A 24,092-nucleotide genomic window follows, 5' to 3' on the forward strand; every position below is an offset into this window, starting at 1 on the left:
CTAGCCGCATACTCTATGTAGCCAAGTTATTGCTTACTATTAAATTGTTCCGTGTTTTTTCATTTGATGGAATAAGATTTCTCCTTATATCAGTTAGTTTTTATACTATTTTTTGGGCCACATTACCTCTGCTGTTACCAGGAACCTAAGTGGCCCCCTCTGGCTACCTGTCCACCACTTGCGGTCTTTTGAAACAAGGATATTTATACATAGGAGACCTCCTCAGATTTTCTCTGACCAATCACAGCCTTTGCAAATGACCCTCATCTCAGCTTTATATGCATAGGCACCTCTTCACCAACCAACACCATGAGCAACAAAATAAAGCTTGACTTATTTCTCCTTATAAACAATTATGGCTAATAAACAATTATGGCTAAATGATTGAACAACAGACCAGAGCCATATGCACCTTAGCTGCCTGTCTACCACTTCATCCACTATGCTTTTAACCTAATTCACCCACCAATTGCCCTTATTTATAGCCATATCATTGATTCCATAGATATTCTCATTAAAGTTGCCTTCCATGAATTAGATCATTGGCCTACAAGAATTTTACCCTTCAGTCTCTATGAATTCGTTTCCATGACTCATATAAAACTTGGAAGTTGGAACATTTTCTAGTCTCATCATCCAACAATATATCATCTAAATGTAGCATGCACAAAGTGTCCTGGATACCAGCAGAAAATTGACTTTTTAGCAAGTGCTAAAAGAAGGGACTGAAGCTATTTTTCGGTTCCATTTCTAAATAACATTGTTAGGCAACCAGCCCGCTAATGATTAAGGCTAGCAAACATAAGCATGTATCAGGCCTATTGCTAATCAGTAATTGCCACTGTAATGCATGTCATATCATTTAGTGCCTACTGCCTACCATACCAATACCAAATACTAGAGTGCAACAACACAAAGTGATAAGTTATATCGGCCAAATACATGCTCAAGGGAACTCCAATCCATTTTGTCTTATGCATTTATGGTTGCTTTATAATAACATGTTTTATAATCACATGATTACATCGTATATTATATCATATCATATCATAATATATTATTATAATATATAATATAATATAATTTTATATTATATTATAAGCATAATATAACATATTATTACAATGATAATATTATATTATTACAATAATAATAGTTATATTACGATAATATAATTTATTATATTATTCTAATATACTATTAATAATATAACAAGATAATATATTAGATTATATTATAATAACGTTATATTATTATAATATAAACATATAATATAATATAATATTATTATATTACAATAATGCAATCTAATATAATAATATTTTAATAATAATACAATATTATTATACTATAGTATAATAAAATCTATTATATTATAATCTACTATTACATTAGATTCTAATCCATTATATTATATTATATTGTTATATTATATTACACTATTATTATATAATATTATAGTATATATTATGCCATAATTATAATAATATTATATTACATTATATATATTGTAGTAATATTGTACTATTAATAATACATTATTATATCATATCATATCATATTATGTTATATTGTTATGCTATAGTATTCAATATTATATTATACTATATTATAAAAATATTATACAAAATAATAATATTTTAATATGTAATATTGTATTGTATTATACTCTACTATGCAATACTAAGCAATATCTTTTATGGTCATTTTATCGTACCAAAAGCACTTTCTCATTTTGGTTACCAAATATATGTTAAAGCTGCACACCACTTCAGAAATGTAGCTACCAAACAGCAAATAGTTTTTTATAAAAATTCTACTTTCAAAAGCTCTACTTCATGAAAGCTCTACTTCTAAAAGCTCTACTGCCAACAGTAATCTCAAACAGGGCCTTAATCACCCAACAACAATTCAGAACTAGGCAAACCTAAAACCATTTGTCAAATTGAACACATTGCTCTTGTTGATGACAACTTCAAGACATGGATTACACAATTTATGAAAATCAAAACCTCCAGACTAACTTGAACTAACATCAAATGAGATCTAAAAAAACATGATAGACAAATGGCTAAAAGTGACTTTAGTGTAGGGAGTGGATAAATATTAATCAAGCACACTTACACCAAAAAAATAATAAATAAAAGAAAAGACAAAACAAGAAATCAACTTCAGGTATATCTGGCTCTATTTGAGCAGAAAATAATGTGCCGACCCACATCAGCACATGTCAGACCCACATCATTTGAATGAACGATAGTACAGGCCAATACGAGCAATGCATATAGATTCAGGCTCATATAGTCTTGTATCCTGCACATTTCTTATAACTTGTCAACAGCCTTGTGACAAAGAATGTTCTCTAACATGCAGTAATAGAAAAGGCTCTTGGATTCTTGTTTAGGACAATTTTTTAAAGTAAACCCAATGCATAGAGCACAATGTTTTAAAGGATTTTAGATTGCAAATAACTGGCCACAGAGCTAGTCTAGGTGCTACGCAAGTGCCTAGGCAGGCATCAAAAGATCAACTGCTTTAGATGGTCAGGTGATTTAGTAACTTCAGGGTGGCAACTGCTTTAGATGGTCAGGTGACTGGGTCTTGGATACCGGTGACCTGGCTTTTATCCTGCCCTCACCTAGATTTCAGCATGGCATCTTCCAATCCTACTTCTAAGAAAACTAAAATAGAAATTCACAAAAAAAATATTAGTAAGTTAATTGAACGTGCTAATAACATTTAATACTAATGTATCCATGCAGAACTCATTCTTCATACTCAAACTTGATGCAAAACCCTAAGGCGGGTGCCTAGGTGGCCAAGGCCCTTTATTCCATCATGAACTGTTGGCACCAGTCCTATTTTGTCTCTACAGACCAAGGAGAAAGGGGGCTCAGTGGGAAGAGGGTTGTACCATGAGAGAAGCAAGGAGGTTAACCTGCTTCAAATATACAACATGGATTTTGGCAATACAAAGTTTTTGAGGAGAATAAACCAGCAAATTTTCCACCATATAAGCAGTGGCGAACCAAGAAATAAGCAAAGTACCATGTTGGAAGGAAACAAAATGATTATGTTAATTCACTTTATAACCATGAAACAGCAGTTTAACACCCATAGAATAATCAACTAAAAATATTTGGTAGACCTCAAGTGCTGGATATCCAGGCATTACTTATGGGGATAAAGGTGGTTAATTAAGTCCATTAGAACTAATAAAAATCATGATGCAAATATAAAACTAATTTGAAATAATTAATAAAAGATAAATTATTCCAAGAAACAGAAGTTGAAACTGTAATGACTGATGGAAAGAATTACATACATAACTATCATAAATTCATAATAGATCTGAAGAAAGATGTCAACATAGAGTGCGCGACAACATTCCCATTCAGGACATCCATGCATTTTCAAAGTTATAATCCTTCCTGCATCTGGAAAGTGCTATTTACAGCAAAAAATGGTACCAGATACATAATATTACCACATACATATATCTTTTCTTAGCAGCTTAAATAAATTGCAAATCCATAACCACTAGCACACACATGATATGCTGCCTCAAAGCTGGTTTTTCCAAAATACTCAAACATATAATTGATGATGAAGTACACGATTCATCACAAAATTAAAATTTTCATTTCTTCCATTCTTGAATAACTTTATAGAAAAACTTGCTGTTTTGCAAAAGTATTTATTTTAATAATAGAAATTTTAGTTACAACTAAGCAAAATTATGATGCAGCCCTTTATTTACAAAACCATTAACATGTCAGGGTCAGAAGCACATACTCCTTGCCAGAAGGAACTTTTCCAGGGTTACTATCCATGAAGTCAACCAGCTGAGCAAATAGATATGCTTCACCCAGAGAGAAAAGTGTATCTACAAGAGCATAGTCTGGCTCATCAAATGAATCCCGTATTAATGTGTTTCCATAAGTTGCAATTTTGTCTTCCTTAGACATCTCCTTAAAGCCATGGTACGCTACTTTGACATACTTGTGCCGATCCATCTGAAACACAAACTACCTCATTACTATTACTTGCTATAAAAGAAATAGGCACAAAATGAGGATGAAATATTTGATGATTTGCTCTGTAACATATGAGACATGAAAGTTAAAAATACCCAGAATACAACCTAAAATATGTCCAGCTGCACCATAAGTATGAAGTGTCTTCAGCGAACATATTATGGTAAAAATTTATCATATCAAATGAAATTTGAAAATGCTTTTCTCATATCTACATCAAAACAGTGACTAGAAACACAGTGATTGTGCTAAAAGTATACGACAGAAGGGATTTTAAACGGTGTACATATTCCGTATTATCACATTTCATAATAAAGAGAAACATATTTTCTCGTTGTCTGACCATAAAAATTGGGGAAAACAAGGAAGCTAGTGTCAACTGTTTTCCCTGAAATTGGCTTTTACTGTATCACCTTCAACACGGAAAGTCTGGAGAAGAGGTACAAAAGTATGATGCTTCAACTAAAATTCCTTCAGAGTTCATATAAATGATTTCCTAATAACTTTCTCAAAAAATTTGACATGCATAACCCATATGATAACCCAGTGAGTTTTCCATTTAGAATCTACTTTAAACAAAGCCATTGTAAAAAGAAAAGAAAAAAATCGAGACAACTGGAATTTCCGTAAGTAAAAAAGATAGAATGTGAACTTGGTCTATGTGGATCAGACAAAAGGAGCAGACACGCATGGCCAATTAAGCTTGGATTGTCAGACTTCATGAACACAAAAGCTAGGACCAAGCCAATAATGGACTGTTTTCATATTGTATGAGACAGTTTAAGCTAAGACATAGTCCCAATGGCTGAATTCATAGTAAAAGTGTCTTACAAATATGACATAAGGGATCAATTAACAGAAACGCATCCTAAAAAATATGACACGTAAGTAATAGTCCAAAGACACCCACCTCTCCAAGATAACTTTACGAGAGCTATATTCAAACCTAGCATCACATGAAGGTTCACAGCAAGGGTCGCCGTCTCGGTACCAGACTCTGTACCTGTGCCACACGAACATAGTATCGATACGGTACAGTACAAAAAAATTTTTGGTGTACCGAGTGTCGGTATGCCACCCGTACCGAAAAACGGTATCGAACTAGTATGGTACGGTATGCCCCGTACCTCCCGGTTTGGGCTGGTACCTGGTATGGTACGGTATGCCCCATACTGGGCATACCATACAATACCAGTACGGATGCTATACAAATATGGTAACGATACAGGGTCCAATACCAAGATGGCGTACGTTGATCAAACCCTTAGGTTTCTCCACGTTGTTTGTCATTTTAAACAAAAGAGTACCTAAATTTTATAAAAATATTTAGCTTAAGATTTTTAATTCAATTGGCACATACCACAAATAATTGGACTATTCATTTTTTTTAATTTTTCATTGTGTCGTTGAAACCTTAATGTATAAGGAAAATCTTATGCTAATGTAATAAGCCAAAACCCTCAACAATCTACCATAGAAATGATTAACTAAACATATATGAGGCTGATAGACTTTTTATAAAGCTGCATAAAACTAAGATAAATGAGTGAACAAGAAATTTCTTTCTATATCTATATCTATTGAAATACAAGCCTGTAAATCCAAAGCAATGACAGTAGATAACACTAACCTTCAAGATATTGCCTCTCTTCTTATCAAGAACTAGACCTCTGACCATGTACTTCCAATCAAATGTCCATTCCAACAACTGCATATCAAAGAAAACAAGCATTTAAATCTTTTTGGCAATAAACATGAAGCTTATGTAATAAAGACAAAGTTATTGAGGGGATATACATAAATATGTATATACATGTAAATACATACACACACACATACATATACACATAAGCCCATACATACACACACATACCTACATACATACATACATACATATATGCTTTTGGAACTAAAAGAAATAGCATAAATTTCCATATATCAAGTAATAACTTTCCTAATTAAAGGTTCAAAAGATAAGAGTTGAGCTTTTTGACAAGAAAGAATTGGAAGAACAAATGCAACTTATAATCATAGAGAATCAAACCTAGGAGTATAGTAGAGAGCAAGGTTGAGCAAGGTTCACCATACGGGTGCTTACCAGCCCGTATCGAGTGCGCCATATGAATACTAGTATCGAGCTGAGACTAAGTAAGAGAGGCGTACTGACTCTCGGTACATTGAACTGAACATGCACCAAGCATACCAATACTATACCAACATAGTACCAGTACAGGATCCAATACCGAGATTGCGAATCTTGGTAGAGAGATTCAGACCTAGACACCCAACATATTTATAGGTCTATCTTTTGACCTATATCTATCCAAATAGTCTATGGGTCCAAAACGTACTGTTTGAAAAAGTAGCCACAATATGCATGTAGTTAAAGGACCACAACACATATATAGTATGCAGGCACATATGCCGTTAGTATTTTTTAACCATTAAAATAAATAATACATACTAAATACAATAGAAATAACAATAATGATAGTAATATTTTTGGATCACTAGGAGTAATACTAATAAGGATAGCTATTTACAAGTAGTTCTTACTACTTAGTAATTTGTACCTATTGCTGTCGAGCCCATTATGAAATCCACATCCGACCTAACCATTTGCTTGAACCCTCTCCATTTGCACAAGCTCATACAGGAGTTGGGTGCACGTAGCCACATAATGCTAAGAGGCTACATATGCAGTTGCAGGATACTAAGCACGCCACAAATGCAACCGCACAATGCTAATTGAACCACCTTTTGAACCTATATATGGCATAACTATATTTAGTAATTGCATATAGCCAATGCACTATTGTCCTTGACCGCATCTACATATGCAGCTGCATGCATCATTTAAAACACTACTGGAAAGGGTCTAAGTAGTGTATGGGTCAGGTCCAGGTCTTATGAGTGATGACCCTACATTTAATTACTTCAATTATCACAAAGACTTTAAGTAATATTTCAATAAATGATGAATAAGGAAAGCCTGAATAGCACCAATTACATTTCATATATTACTAAAGAAATTGCCAAGAAGCACACGTGGGTCTAGATCCTTAATAGCATAATTTGCAGCCACTTTAATTGTTCTCTCTCTGCTATGCTCATTGTGTCAACACGTTGCCATCCTCAACATAGTAGGTTTTGAGTCCATGATCACACAGCCATATTCCTCTACTTCCAACTTATATTCTTTGTCCCTTTCTATATTTCAGATCCACACCACAAAGGGATTCAATTTTTTAGACCCATCACAAAGGTGGTCCCTAAACAATCAACAAGCATGCATGTTTCACCTTCCTTTGAAAAATATCCAGTGGTTGATCAATGCTTCCATGCTTTACATATTTCAAATAAATTTATGAATTTAACCAGTTTACAGAGGTCAACCATTACATACTCAAAATTTCTTTTTTTGCAAAACACTCATACATACAAGAGTGGATTGCAACAAGTCACAAAACCATGTAGTTGCACCAACTTAAGTACATTCATATCACCCTCTCAAATATTCCTTTTCTCATCTTGCATGCAATATGTGCATTTTCAAACGTAATATCATCCTCGTTGTGTTCCTCAGATCTACGGCTTTTTTTCCACTCAAGCCTGTTAGGCCACAATTATTTCCTACTTTTGTCATAATTTTAAATATCAGGTTGGCAAAGCACTCCGCTCTTTGATTTCCAAAGTTATTCAACAAAGTTTTCTGCTTCTAAATGTTCAAAGTCTTGAAAACTAGCTTACTAAGTTTCCATTTCATTAATTAATGGTTAATGAACATAGTTTTCCTCATCTGTCATGGACCCCATGTTTGTAGCTTGACTTTATTGCCATGGTTCATAGCCAATCTGTGGATCCCATCACTACCTTCTGCTATAATGTGCCCAAAAGTATCCATCCTTTGAGTTCAAGCTTATTCCTGAATGGTTCTCTTTCTTAAAAATTGTGCCCTCTAAGGCATGAGGAAAATATTTTTTCTTGAAAGAATTATTAGTATCTTTTTTTGAGAGAATGCTTGGTTATTTCTGCATCCATACCTGTAAAAATTTGAGGCTAAAGACAACTGAAATTGTACATTTTTAGAGTTATTATAATGTACAATAGACAACTAAACTTAAATGATCTTTCTTAGAGGATAAGCTAATTTGCGCTTTGGGTTCTTAAAAAAGAAAAAGGAAAAAATGATTTAGGCCAATTGACAAAAGATAGAAAGGAAAAAGGAGAAAGTGATTAAACTGTTTGGTGAGCCCAGACAAGCCTAGTTGAATCCAATAATGTCAAAATGAATCTGAACCAATGAAAGACAATCCCAAGAACTTCCGTCGTCTGCCCATTTAATGAAATACAGAACAAGAAACAAGAAATTAATGAACATCCATAAGTGTAATAGCTTCCAGTCCTAATTCAGGAGTCAGGATAGATGAGCAATGCCTCACGAAATAATTTTCGGTATAAAAATCACTAAATTTCATCACCGAACTATGATGGAATTTAAAGATTTCAACAAATTCTTTCTTGGAAAAAAAAAAATCTAAGAGAACTCATGAAAACAACAAGTTGAAACAGAGTAGAACCACAAATGTCACGTCAGTTGCAATATAAGATGAACATCAAGAAAACCACAAAAATACCCCAAGAAGTTCAGTTAAAACGATTCTCCCTGCAAACATGCGCCAATATCATAAAGCATTACCAAGCCCAAAAACAAGATCATATTATACAAAAAGAAAGAAGAATGTCGCCAAGATTCCAAGCCCACGAACCTCAGGAGGATACCCTAGATTACGAACCAGCTTCTTGATCGTCCCGTCATACGCCAATGACTCGAACGTCTCCGACTTGTATTGCGCCAGCGTGTAATCCATATCAAACCCCACCGCAATAATATTCTTCATATTCAGCGATCTATTGCAGAAGATCTGCTTCTCCATCGCAGTCTCCAGCCCGCACCCCGGCGACGACCAAATATGCCGACCCTGATCGCAATGACCACTCTCGATCCCCTCTCCTTTCTCGTCAATCCCCACATCCACCATCGATCTACTCCCCACGGATCGACTGCTCACTGATCCGAGTCTTGAAACACCAATAGTCAGCAAAAGAGAAACGAAATCGATCAAGAATCGAGAAGAGAACAAGAGAGGGAGGGAGAGGGAGAGCTCCGACCTCTTCTTGGAAATGAGGAATAGGAGGAGAAGAAGGGCCGGGAGGCGGAGGTGCGCTGCCTCGGGCGGCGGGCAGCGGAGTGAGCAGAGGAGAGGACGGAGAGGCAAAGGGCGGCGACGGGTCTCTTCGTAATCCGCATCCTTGGAGGTTTAAATAGGCATCTGGAGGGCGGCGGGTAAGAAGAATCGGGTCCTCCGCCTTCCCGTCTTCCCGTCCCCCCTCCTCTCACTCGAGTACCAGTTGGCGTCGAAGGCATCCACTACCACCTCCTTCCCGAGGCGAGATACGATGGTCCCCAGAACAAATTCAGATGGGAAGCATATGCCGAGGGGTTCCACTTCCGCAAGATACTCCACTACTTGATTGCGTCAAGGAGACAAGGAGGTCGGGCTTAGCGTGTACCGCAGGTACAAGATTTGGGGGAGGGGGAATGGCGGGGAACGCCAACCGAATAACGGCTGGCGGTCGCAAGATAAGCTTGCGAGGCTAGCCTACTGGGGTGGTGGGGGAGAAGAGAGGTATACTGCCTCTCGGAATAGCGTAAATATTAGTTCAACTATTTGGATATCGATCAGTGACCGTCCGTCTATGGTCGGGAGTAGCATGGATGTCTTCTTGGAGCTAAGGAATAGGTTAAAAATGGGAGTATTTTAACGGGATGGATTAGTAGATTCGGATGAAGTATTGGTGGAGGGGAGTGACGGGAATTTCGGTTACGACTTCAGGCCACGAGGGGGCGGGCGGAGTGGGCCAGTGGTGAGCTGAGCTGGGCGGTATGTGACACGGGGTGACGGGATCTGGGTCGGTGGCTTTCTATTCCCGTTCCGGCGAGTGAGCGGAAGCAAGAAGGAAAGGAGCCAGTTGAGGAAATTAAGGACGGAGAAGGGGATTCCATTCCAATTGGCTTGGATTGCTTATTTTGTTGGATGAGAGAGACCGTGGCATCTCATTTTCTTTTTGCTTTTCTTCCTATGGGACCAATGCTAAGCAAGTTTGTCTTCATGTGCGAGAAAGTTTAGCGCCTATTTTTCCTTTTAAATTGGCTTTAGATGGAATTCGCATAAGCATATCAAAAAATGCTTAAAAAAAGATTCAGAATCATTATGAGAGGGTGGTGAAAGATCGACGGCGGAAAAAAGAAACCAAATGATGTGAACGACAAAAACATATATTCTGAACCATGAGAGAGGCTTTTTTATTTTGGGTAGCAGTGTGTCTTGAACAAGAATGTCTTGAGATGGTAAGTAGTTACTTTACTCAATCCACTTTGATTCTCTTTTAAAGTTGTATCTATAAAGATCTATTATGTTTCTTTCAGTTTTATACATTTACTTTGTTTATATATTAAATTTCTGTCAGAAAGATACCATATGGGTTGTTTCCTACTTTAGCCTCGAAATTATTTGAACCATACATTTCTAATCTATACCCGGCCACTTTTCTTTTAGGAAAGAGCATGCGATCTCCAAAAAAACAAATTTGAATTGCAAGGTTAGTTATAATCCACTTATGCTGAAAGTTATAGATTATGGTTCATCATACCAACCCGAACCAAGCGGTACGGGACAAATTGTACCGGTTCGATACCGGTACTCAGTACGGATGGCGTACCGACACTCGGTATGTCCAAAAAATTTCATACCATACTGTACTAATGTAACACCGGCATGTGATCCGGTACCGAGACAGCGAACCTTGTTGGAGATAAGAATAGTTGATAAAATTTATTATTTCCTTAAGCAATTTGAGCTCATAGCTGATAGGTATACGATGTTGCCAAATGGATGGTAGGGTTATTTATTCTTATGCTTCCAGGGAATTGGTCATCTATGGCCCTGGATCAAACAAGGATTAACAAACATGCAGAACTGTACCGGAACTTGGCTTGTCGAAAACACCAGCATCATAAGATGAGTTCACTTGGATAGAATTTATATTTAAATCTTTTGTTGATTGATGATTGATTGTAATCCTTATAGCACATCTAACTTTTTCTGGTATTTCTTGCATGCCATCTGTTGCCCAAGGTGACAATCCAAGAGGGGGGGGTGAATTGGTTTCTTTTAAACTTTTGGTGCTTTTAAAAACTTTCTTAGTTAAGTGCGGTAGATGCTTTCTTAGGCTATTTGAGTGAGTTATGCTAATGCAATATAGAAGATAAAGCAAGAGAAAATAGAGGCACAAGCACAATGCAAACACCACAATATATAGTGGTTCGGTGCTCTCCTTAGCACCTACGTCCACTCCCCAAGCGTACCCTTGGGATTTCACTATAATCACGCGGATTACAGTTGGATTGTTTTCCGGGCTCACAATCCAAAAACCTAGTTGGTTTTACGGGCTCACCAACGAACCTATACACTTGGTTTTGCGGGCTCACCAAGAACCTTGTTGGTTTTGCGGGCTCACCAACGAACCTATACAACTTTGGTTTTACGGGTTCACCAAAAACCTTTGTTGGTTTTACGGGCTTACCAACGAACCTTTACAAAGAGTTTAAGCAAATGAAAATAAAAGATTTAACTCCTAAATGAGCATATAAGACAATATGAACAATAAGAAGAGTTAGAAAGAAATTATCGCTTTGAAGTTCGCTTGCTCTTCTTTGCCAAGAATGCTTCACTCTTCAAAGGGGGGAAGGAGCTCTTGATGCCTCTTTGAATGTGCTCAATCCCTTTCTTTGATTCTTGGATGAAGCTCTTGATGAAGAAGATTAGGGCTCTTTTGGTTTTCTTGTGTATGCTTTGATATTCCACTCAAAAAGTTGTTTCTCTCTGATGAATAGTGCCCTTTAAATAGCCTCCCACCTTCTTTGGTCAAGCCCCATCCGTCAGATTTGAAAAACTAGCCGTTACAAGCCTTGGAAAAGACAAAAAGTACATCTGCAGAACTAGCCGTTACTGTTCAGCCCGTGGTTGGGTCGGCTCAACCTGTCCTTGGGTCGACCCAACTTGGCCTTGGGTCGACTCAAACATTCCTTGGGTCGACCCTCATCAGAGAACACAGAAACATGAATTTCAAACTTCCTTCACTTGGGTCGACCCAACCATTCTTTGGGTCGACTCAAACTTCACTTGGGTCGACTCAACTTCTTCTTGGGTCGACCCTCTCAGTAATCCCAGAAGACCATTTTCTGTCTGTCTTTCTGTCTTCCATTTGGGTCGACCCTCTCAGGGTTTGGGTCGACTCAAAGTTTACTTGGGTCGACTCAACTTCTTCTTGGGTCGACCCTCTCAGTAATTCCAGAGAACCAATTTCTGTCTGTCTTTCTGTCTTGCCTTTGGGTCGACCCTCTCAGGGTTTGGGTCGACTCAAGCTTGGGTCGACTCAACCACTGTGTGGGTCGACCCTCTCAGTGAATCCAGAGAACATTTTTCCTTTGTGTTTTGAGGTTCTTTGGAGGTTGGGTCGACTCATGCTTACCTTGGGTCGACCCAACTCACTGTTCATTTGTGCTGTTTTTGCAGGAGTGTGCCAGATGATTCCTTGAAGTGCCGGGGTCGACCCAATCAACCTATGGGTCGACTCAATTCACACTTTGCTGCAATCTCAAGGTTAGATCCATCCAAATGAACAAGACCATATATATACTTTCAATTAAGCATATGTACTGAGAGTAATGAACTTATAAATGAAGTATCAATTTAACTTATAGCATGCTTTAAATAATTGCTTGTTAATCATCAAAATAACACCATCATCCTCAATCTCCCCCTTTTTGATGATTACAAAATAAAGAGTATAAGCCTATTGATACTTGTCTTTAAAATCAGTTTATAAAAGGGATTGGATTTCAGAATTTCAGCTTTTCATATATATAAGTGAAACCTCTCCCTATATCATTAAAAATTTGCCAATTTGACTTTTTGAATGGCTCCCCCTTTCATTTATAATTCATTAGCAATAAAACTTCAAAAATTTGAGATAATAAATGAGTTTCAGCTTATGTATCGGGGTGCGAGAGGTACGTGCCAAATTCTGAATTTATATGTGCCAAATTCTGAATCTTGATAGAAATTTTTGATTTTGTGATTTTCATTGTTGCAAATTGCTCCCCCTTAGATATGTAATCTTTCTTATATGATTTTCAATTTGTTTGCCCATTTATTCCTCTTTTATTTTCATAAACTTCTTTACTCACAAAATTAATACTCTTTCCTTCTCTTCTCCTTTATATACACTCTTTCCTACTCTTTCTCTTCTCTTCTCTCTTATATACACTCTTTCCTAAATTAATACTCTTTCCTTCTCTTCTCCCCCTTTTTGTTATCATCAAAAACATATATGGGAAAAGATGCAATAAAGAACAAGCTTTAGACTTCATTGATCAAAATAGGAACATTTTTCATACATTAATTCCCAAAATAAGTACAATGTTCCTCAATCAAGATTTAAAGATATGAAGGAAAAACAAGATACATATATATAAGAAAAGGCAAGATACATATGAGAACTAGATTTCTAGCCTAGGCTCTAAACATAGATGCTAAAATCAGCCTAGAGGGAATCTAATGGCTGGGATCTAGTCCTCATCCGCCTAGCATACGTGGCGAGGGGAGGTCGAGTCTGGTGTGACTGGGTCTGGCGTGGAGCACGTCGAGCTGGATGACTCTGTGCCGATATCTCTGACTCAGCAGCCTGTGGCACAGATGGTCCATGTGTCTCTCTCTCTCTCTCCGGAGTGCTCCAATCTGCTGCCTCAGATCACTGATATCAGCAGACATGACATCCAAGCGGGCGTCCAATCGGCTCGTGAGCCCGTCAGTAATAGTCCTCGCCTGAGCTGTCATGAGCTCTGTCATCCTGCTCCAGAAGTTATCCGTATCTGTCGGAGGAGCAGATGACGATGGTCCAGCCTCTGAGGGTGCAGTGGGAAGATCCATAGGCTCCTCATCCTCACCCTCTGGTGCCTCTCCCTCTAGTGCCTCACCCTGAATGCCTGCACCAGTATGTATCCACTGCCCGTTCACTTTCTCATAACCCATGCGTATGAGTGACCGTGCAGTGTACGTGTCTGTGGGTTGCAGATTCTTGAATGCTTCCTCCTCGAGAGGTAACCCATGCTGACGGAAGATTAATGTAAGTATCATACCATAAGGTAATGATACCCTGTTGCTGCTTATTACCTTTCTCATTTGCCTCAATATCATGGCCGGAAGATTTAGGGGAATCCCCCTAATCATGCACTCCATAACTGCAAGATCTCGTTCTGAGATGAGATCGAATCTCCCGGTCTTCGGAAATAAAATCCTATTTACCATATTAAGCAACAACCTCATTTCGGCGGAAAGAGAGCTAGCTATTACCTTTTGAGAGAAATCGAAGTTCTCATTTTCCATGATCAGCTGAAGAGCTCTCATTTTGTTATCTGATCTTTCCGGAATAGCTCCCGTGCAAGGTAGGTGTAGAAGCTCACTCAAGCTCTCCTCGGATACACGGATCCGAATCCCTCTAACATCTGAAACAAGCGCTCCCATACCAGTCTTGAGGAAGGCGTAGAACTCTTGGACTAACCCGGGGTAAATCACCACATCAAGGGAGCAAAGATACTCCCATCCTTGTCTTTGGATCCATTCCCAAATTCGAAATCCTTCTTGGTTGAAAAACTCCGAATGGATCCTTCTTCCGGTAGTAACCGGCCTCCCCGCAAATCTTGCAAGAAGCACTGAGGGGGAAGGAGGAGGAGGGACCTCCGCACGTGCCTCACGTCGTGGAGACACGGGAGAAGGCTCGGTAGGGCGCCTTTCCTCTTGTTGGACTCGGCTCACTCTTCCGGATCTCTTGGCTACGGCTCGTTTGGGACCCATTTCTCCAAGATCTTAAAGAAATCTACTATTTGGAGGAGTCTAGTGGAGATTGGAGAGTGGGGACCAAGCTTTTCGGAAGGAGACAAAGGGCAAACAGTGCCCTAGATAAGCTCTCGGGCCCCCTTTTAACAGTGGGGTCCCGACGTTGGGTCGACTCAAGAATTTTCTTGGGTCGACTCAACGTTGGGTCGACCCTTGTTCTGGGTTGGGTCGACCCAAGTGCAGAACTTGGTTTTCTCTCCCTTTTTGCTTCTAAAAAGTTTTCCTCGCTTTTAATCCTTGTAAGCTCCTTATGGGACATTGATACATGAGTAAGAAATTTATAGACAACAGATTTGACTCATGTTTCATGGGATTTTTGAAGTTAGAAGAATGTATCGTGAGACTACTAACTTCCTTTCATATTCATTCAATAAAAGGATCACATATACCTAATTCTCTTCTGAGCGTACAGAATCTATCTTCACTCAGTGGTTTTGTAAATATATCGGCCAATTGTTTTTCTGTGCATATATGCTCAATGCGTACATTTCCATTTTGCACATGATCCCTAATGAAATGGTACCTTATTTCTATGTGTTTGGCCTTAGAGTGCTGAACTGGATTTTTAGTGAGATTGATAGCACTCGTATTGTCACACTTAATAGGAATATTTTCTAGTTTAACTCCATAGTCCTCTAGTTGTTGCTTGAGCCATAATACTTGAGCACAACAACTACCAGCAGCTATGTATTCAGCTTCGGCTATGGATAGTGCTACTGAATTCTGCTTTTTACTAAACCATGATACTAAATTGTTTCCTAAGAATTGGCATGTGCCACTTGTGCTCTTTCTATCTAATTTGCATCCGGCAAAATCTGCATCTGAGTATGCAAGCAAATCTAGACATGAGTCTCTCGAGTACCATAACCCAATGGTGGTGGTTCCTCTTAAATATCTAAGGATCCTCTTAACTGCACTTAAATGTGACTCCTTAGGATCCGATTGATATCTAGCACATATCCCTACACTAAATACAATGTCGGGTCTACTAGCCGTAAGATAGAGCAAGGATCCAATTAGTCCTCTATAGAGCTTAATATCTACACTTTTCCCTTTTTCATCCTTGTCTAGCTTATTAGTGGGATTCATTGGAGTGCCAATTTTCTTATGATTTTCATTCCCAAACTTCTTTAGTATTTCCTTTGTATACTTAGTTTGATGAATGAAAATGCCTTCCTTGGTTTGTTTGATTTGTAATCCTAGAAAGAAACTTAGTTCTCCCATCAAACTCATCTCAAATTCTCCATGCATTAGATCAGCAAATTCTTTGCATAGAGTATCATTAGTGGCACCAAAGATTATGTCATCTACATATATTTGTACCACTAATAGATTTTTGTCCTTTCTTTTGATAAATAAAGTTTTATCTACATTTCCTCTACAAAAATCATTTTCAAGCAGAAATTTACTTAGTCTATCATACCAAGCCCTAGGTGCTTGCTTTAAACCATATAATGCCTTATGTAATTTAAACACATGATTTGGCAATTCATGATTTTCAAATCCTGGAGGTTGTTCTACATATACTTCCTCCTCAATAATACCATTTAAAAATGCACTCTTCACATCCATTTGATATAATTTAAAATCCATAAAACATGCAAATGCTAGAAGTAATCTTATAGCTTCTAATCTAGCTACTGGAGCAAATGTCTCATCATAATCTATTTCTTCTTCCTGATTGTATCCTTTAGCTACAAGTCTAGCCTTATTTCTTATAACTACTCCATTTTCATCTAATTTATTTCTAAATACCCATTTTGTTCCAATTATTGACTTATGCTTTGGTCTTTCAGTTAATGTCCATACATTACTTCTTTTAAATTGATTTGATTCCTCTTGCATGGCATTTATCCAGTTAGTATCTTTTTCAGCTTCTTCATAAGTTTTAGGTTCTAATTGTGAGACAAAAGCAAGATAATCATTTAAATTTCTAAGAGAAGATCGAGTTCTTACCCCTTGAGATGGATCACCAATAATTAAGTCTTTGGGATGTCCATGTGCATACCTCCATTCTTTTGGCACATCTTGGGGTTGTGGTGGCACGCAATCTTCTCCCTTATCTTGATTTGGCACATCATCAATTTTTAACTTCTCAAAGTCGATAATTCCTGTATCATCATCAACAAAGTTTTCTTTCCTAGCAGACTCACTATCAGACTCATCAAATATGATATTGACCGACTCTTCCACTACTAGGGTTCTTTTATTGAATACTCTGTATGCCTTGCTAGATGTGGAGTATCCTAAGAAGATACCTTCATCTGACTTGGCATCAAATTTACTTAAGTCCTCCTTGCCATTATTTAAAATAAAACATCTACACCCAAACACTTTAAAATATTTTGCAGTTGGTTTCTTATTTTTCCAAAGTTCATAAGGAGTTTTCTTAGTTATAGGTCGTATTAAAACTCGATTTAAAATATGGCAAGAGGTGTTTATAGCTTCAGCCCAAAAGTACTTTGGAAGATTTGACTCGCACAACATTGTACGTGCCATTTCTGCCAATGTCCAATTTTTCCTTTCAACAACCCCATTTTGTTGAGGCGTTCTAGGTGCTGAAAATTGATGTGATATTCCATTTACAGTGCAAAATTCCTCGAAGTGTTGATTTTCAAATTCCGTGCCATGATCACTTCGAATTGCTATCAATGTAAGTTTCTTTTCATTTATTATTTTATTATATAGTTTCAAGAATTCAGAAAATGCTTCATTCTTATGTGCCAAAAATGAAACCCATGTATACCTTGAAAAGTCATCAACAATAACTAGTCCATATTTCTTTCCTTCTAGACTTGTAGTTCTAGTAGGTCCAAATAAATCCATATGTATGAGTTCAAATGGTCTAGTTGTTGATACTACATTTTTAGATTTGAAGGATGATCTAGTTTGTTTTCCTAGAGAACATGGTCCACATATTTTATCTTTTTCAAAAATTAATTTTGGCACATCCTTTATTAGTTCCTTCTTAACTAGTTTTGATATTAATTCCATACTAGCATGTCCTAGTCTTCTATGCCAAAGCCAACTAGTTTCATTCTTCTTTTCTTCATTAGTCATTAAGCATAAACCATTTTTCTTACCTAATTCATGAAGATCTACTAAATAAATGTTTCTTTGCCTTTGTCCTATAAGTACAATGCTATTATCCTTAGGATTTGTGATAATGCATACAGATGCTTCAAATGTAACTTTAAATCCTTTATCACAAAATTGACTTATACTAAGAAGATTATGTTTCAAACCTTTAACCAATAAAACATTTTCTATAAAAATAGATGGAGCAATGAAAATTTTACCCTTTCCAATGATATGACCTTTACCATTGTCTCCATAGGTAACTACTCCACCTTTCTTTGGTTCCAAAGTGACAAACTGATCTTCGTCACCGGTCATGTGTCTTGAACAGCCACTATCAAGATACCATCGTTTTTCCATTTTATCAGCTGTAAGACACACCTCATCGTCATTGGCCATATGACATATTTGGGCCATGTCTTGATGATCTTCGTCCTCTGAACTTGAATCCTCACTCTCACTCCAATCGGCCATAAAATTCTTCTTTTTCAGTTTTCTTGCAATCCACTTCAAATCTGGGCAATCTATCTTATAATGCCCGGGTTTGTTACACTCATAGCAAATAGGGGTTTCTTTCTCCTTTTCTTTGTCCTTACCCTTTTCTTTGTTTGAGTTACCTTTAGAGAAGGGCTTCTTTTTATGGAATCTATTTTTACCTCTCATAAATTTTCTGAATTTTCTCCCAAGTGCTGCCATCCCTTCCTCATCAATATCTTCATCGTCATCTGAGTCTTCTGATTCAGATTGTTGTCTAGGGGTGGTAGTCTTTAGGGCAAGGGGCTTTCTTCTCTTGACCTCATCTTCTGAGTTTTGCCTCATTGTCAACTCATGGGTCATGAGTGACCCTAGAAGCTCCTCTAGCTGCAGTGCGTTGAGGTCCTTTGCTTCTTGTATGGCGGTTACCTTGGCCTCCCAATTCCTTGGTAGAGACCTGAGAATTTTACGCACCAAATCAGAGTTAGAGTAAGATTTTCCTAAACTTTTGAGTCCATTTATAATATCAGTAAAGCGAGTGAACATATCAGTTATGGATTCGGTAGAATCCATTTTAAACAATTCATATTTATGTACTAATATATTTATCTTTGACTCCTTGACTTGATTGGTCCCTTCATGTGTGACCTCAAGTCTATCCCAAATTTCTTTGGCAGTGGAGCAAGTGGATATTCTATTGAATTCATTTACATCTAAAGAGCAATAAAGTATGTTTATAGCTTTTGCATTCAATTGTGCTAGTCTTCTATCATTTTCGTTCCAATCCATTTCTGGTTTGGGTATGATAGTGCCTTCTATATTGAGTGTGGGTGTGTGAGGTCCTCTAGTGATTACTTGCCATACCTCATAATCTGAAGCTTGAATGAATATCCTCATCCTAGCTTTCCAATATGCATAATTTGTGCCATTGAATAGAGGTGGTCTATTTGTGGATTGCCCCTCACTCATTGCACCTCCCACTTGGGTTGTCATGATCTTTAACTCTTGATGGTTAGATCAATGAGCACTATTAGAGCACCTCGCTCTGATACCACTTGTTGCCCAAGGTGACAATCCAAGAGGGGGGGGTGAATTGGTTTCTTTTAAACTTTTGGTGCTTTTAAAAACTTTCTTAGTTAAGTGCGGTAGATGCTTTCTTAGGCTATTTGAGTGAGTTATGCTAATGCAATATAGAAGATAAAGCAAGAGAAAATAGAGGCACAAGCACAATGCAAACACCACAATATATAGTGGTTCGGTGCTCTCCTTAGCACCTACGTCCACTCCCCAAGCGTACCCTTGGGATTTCACTATAATCACGCGGATTACAGTTGGATTGTTTTCCGGGCTCACAATCCAAAAACCTAGTTGGTTTTACGGGCTCACCAACGAACCTATACACTTGGTTTTGCGGGCTCACCAAGAACCTTGTTGGTTTTGCGGGCTCATCAACGAACCTATACAACTTTGGTTTTACGGGTTCACCAAAAACCTTTGTTGGTTTTACGGGCTTACCAACGAACCTTTACAAAGAGTTTAAGCAAATGAAAATAAAAGATTTAACTCCTAAATGAGCATATAAGACAATATGAACAATAAGAAGAGTTAGAAAGAAATTATCGCTTTGAAGTTCGCTTGCTCTTCTTTGCCAAGAATGCTTCACTCTTCAAAGGGGGGAAGGAGCTCTTGATGCCTCTTTGAATGTGCTCAATCCCTTTCTTTGATTCTTGGATGAAGCTCTTGATGAAGAAGATTAGGGCTCTTTTGGTTTTCTTGTGTATGCTTTGATATTCCACTCAAAAAGTTGTTTCTCTCTGATGAATAGTGCCCTTTAAATAGCCTCCCACCTTCTTTGGTCAAGCCCCATCCGTCAGATTTGAAAAACTAGCCGTTACAAGCCTTGGAAAAGACAAAAAGTACATCTGCAGAACTAGCCGTTACTGTTCAGCCCGTGGTTGGGTCGGCTCAACCTGTCCTTGGGTCGACCCAACTTGGCCTTGGGTCGACTCAAACATTCCTTGGGTCGACCCTCATCAGAGAACACAGAAACATGAATTTCAAACTTCCTTCACTTGGGTCGACCCAACCATTCTTTGGGTCGACTCAAACTTCACTTGGGTCGACTCAACTTCTTCTTGGGTCGACCCTCTCAGTAATCCCAGAAGACCATTTTCTGTCTGTCTTTCTGTCTTCCATTTGGGTCGACCCTCTCAGTAATTCCAGAGAACCAATTTCTGTCTGTCTTTCTGTCTTGCCTTTGGGTCGACCCTCTCAGGGTTTGGGTCGACTCAAGCTTGGGTCGACTCAACCACTGTGTGGGTCGACCCTCTCAGTGAATCCAGAGAACATTTTTCCTTTGTGTTTTGAGGTTCTTTGGAGGTTGGGTCGACTCATGCTTACCTTGGGTCGACCCAACTCACTGTTCATTTGTGCTGTTTTTGCAGGAGTGTGCCAGATGATTCCTTGAAGTGCCGGGGTCGACCCAATCAACCTATGGGTCGACTCAATTCACACTTTGCTGCAATCTCAAGGTTAGATCCATCCAAATGAACAAGACCATATATATACTTTCAATTAAGCATATGTACTGAGAGTAATGAACTTATAAATGAAGTATCAATTTAACTTATAGCATGCTTTAAATAATTGCTTGTTAATCATTAAAATAACACCATCATCCTCACCATCACTGTCAGATCATACATTACCCCCCTCTTGTGATATCTCTTATGTTACGGGTTGTTTTCTTGAAGAGTATATTGATTTAGAATTCATAGTTCGCTTATGGTTTAGTTCTGATCATTCGGCCTTAACAAGGATGGACTCATATACATAAACCTTTTCTGCGCTGCAGACAAAAGGTGAAAGATGGGTTAGTGGATACAATTTCTTCACTTGATCAATTTGATTAAGGACTGCTTAGACATCTGATCATTACACAATTAAGACTCATCTTTGGTGTCTTGAGTGCTCAGGTATTTGTTTTCTGCACCAAATCAGTTTTTTCATCAGGCCTAATATACTCTGGCTTCTCTACGAAGCAAGCCCAATATATCATGTTTCATTCCTTATGTTATTTTATTTTTTTCATGGAAATTTATGCTGACAAATGTAGAGTGTCTATTTTTTGTTAAAATTCTCCTATATGATTATACCCTTTATTCTGATGAATGATGAAGATTTGTTGAAGACATGTTGTCTCTGCTGTGTTTTTCAAGTTGAAGTACCGAAAAGATTGTTTTGGCAGCCATCTTTCTGAAAGATATTGTAATTACTTTGGCTTGCATGCTAGTTGTTTAGCAGTATGCATTTTGAAATTGCCTTTTCTCTTCATTTCATCATGACATGACATTGTATAAATTAAAAAAACCACAAACTATGTTTTAAATGTGGATGAGAAGTTAGCATGTTGGAATATTTTCTCCTCAAGAAAACCAAGCAGGAAAATATGATATATCCATGTGTCGAAGATGCGCCAAGTTGGCCTCTTTCATATTTCAAAGAACCTTCAAATTTAATGAGGCATTATAAATTCCTTCTCCATATACCCAGTGGCACACTGTCTTGATCTTGCACAGTTGTACCCTTGAACTGATGGGGCACCTCTTAAATGGTCTCCAACAAAGATTCATGTTAAATGATCTTGAGCAACAGTGCAGCTGCAACTTTCCTCAGAAGTGCTTGCTGCAAAAGCACTCTATTGAATCACAAGCCAGGGATTTGGGCTCCCACAAGGCCAAACTGGATTGGACAAGCATAAGAAAAGAACAAAATGCCCAACAAAAGAATTTATTTTGCCTTGCCCTTGGAATATCAGGATTCTAACTGATCAAGTTATCAATATGGCACAAACTGTGACAAGGGATAAAGGGGAAGGGTCAAGACAACATGCCCACAAATGAAATTGATATAAAGCAAACGATAGTTGCAGTGCATGCGTTTTTATAGTTCTGATGGAGTTGGGATGTGAGGATAAGGGTGCGGTAATACTTACAGATGTAAAGAACGTGGGTGTTAAAGACTAATTTTTATTTAGCATTGTGAAGGAAGATAAGTATCTTTTTGCCTGCACACTTTAGGTAGGACATGAGAATAGAATAAAGAGTCTATTCAAACATGACAAGAACAAAAAAAGAATAAGGGTAATTATACTAGTCCTGAATGGGCATCTAGTGAGAGATGACAGTGGATATGAGAATCAGGAAATGCTAGAACTGGAATTCGGAAATGAATGATACGTACTTCAAATTTTGGTGATATAAAATGAACAATAAGTGACCTTTAACAGTGGCAGATTCTTTTTCTCTAGGAAGGGTTTGTTCTGTGACATGTAAAGATTGTAAAGTTTCCCTTACAAAGAGTGATGCAAGTGATGGTCCCTTTATGATTAACTGATGATGTTTAGACCCAAGAATGCCTGGAAGTTCAAGAAGATGTCCAAATTCTGGACTTGGGTGCATGAGGGGATCCAATGCAGGATCCAGAGCATGTCAAATCCACTTGGCACCAGCTTATAAGGCCTCACACATCTGAACCCCTGACTCAGAGGCGTGACAAACTTAAAATTTTGTAGCTATAGCATTATAGGTGCTATTTACTCCAGAACGCTATCAACATGCACATCTTTCCTAAAGATAGCTTCACCAAGACAGGCATAATTAGACTTTTAATGCCGGACCAATTGAATGGCATCCATCATTGAGTTAGCTTTCCATTGCGTCTAGAATTCTTGCAATGGAGGCGGGACATGGAAGTTTTGAAGAAAAGATACTAAAGTCCTGTTCGACACCAGCCATAATTAGATTTTTAATGGCAGACCACTTGAATGGCATCCATCATCGAGTTAGCTTTCTAGTGCGTCTAGAATTCTTGCAATGGAGGTGGGACAAGGAAGTTTTGGAAAAAAATACTAAAGTTGTGTTAGTGCTGTTGAAGCTGTGGATGTTGACGGCTAGAATCACTTGCCACAGCTTTCAGAAACCCAGGACTCATTGTTTGAGTCCTAGTAATTGGTAACCATATGTAGCTATTAGAAGCTTTCGATAGTCCAGAATCCATAGAACACTCAAATTGCCGCATTGATGTGCTTTATTAAATTTGAGTCTATTTAGCCTTTGTTTTAATAGTATTTTGAGGTTCTACTAGATTCTAGAGGCACCAACAAGGCTTAATTGATTTAAGCGGCCTAGAACCTGTAAATAATCAATATCTACCTTATTTTTGCATACAATTGTTCATCGAAAAAAAAAAAGTTATTTGAGGTTTCCTTCATGAGTTTTTCTGTCTGGTGGATTCCACTCAAACCCACTTGTGCTGGCTCTGTAGCTGCAGGAGACTAACCTAGTGCTCATTCTAGGTGATGAACGAGCACCATTGCATAGTACATGATGCTAATTTTGTATTACAAAGTAAGAACCCTCAAGATACGGTGCAGCTCATTCTAGTTGAAGAACAAGACCTGGAGTGAGAGCCTTGGGGTGTT

General features: G+C 37.9%; 1 protein-coding gene across 1 annotated transcript in view; it reads right to left on the bottom strand.

Annotated features, from left to right (window-relative positions):
• Nucleotides 1-24,092, bottom strand: part of LOC103705362 (HAD-superfamily hydrolase, subfamily IG, 5'-nucleotidase) — a 56,025-nt gene that overhangs the window by 27,687 nt on the left and 4,246 nt on the right. The window contains exons 3-6 of the mRNA XM_008789030.6: nucleotides 9,210-9,468; nucleotides 8,807-9,108; nucleotides 5,668-5,745; nucleotides 3,796-4,016 (exon numbers count right to left, since the gene is read on the bottom strand). Coding sequence (XP_008787252.3) covers nucleotides 3,796-4,016; nucleotides 5,668-5,745; nucleotides 8,807-9,108; nucleotides 9,210-9,468 — 860 coding nt within the window. The remainder of the gene's footprint in view (nucleotides 1-3,795; nucleotides 4,017-5,667; nucleotides 5,746-8,806; nucleotides 9,109-9,209; nucleotides 9,469-24,092) is intronic.

This window comes from Phoenix dactylifera, chromosome 9 (genome assembly GCF_051530095.1).
Source record: "Phoenix dactylifera cultivar Ajwa chromosome 9, Ajwa_hap1_PhDact_Kaust_v1.1, whole genome shotgun sequence".
NCBI lineage: Eukaryota > Viridiplantae > Streptophyta > Magnoliopsida > Arecales > Arecaceae > Phoenix > Phoenix dactylifera.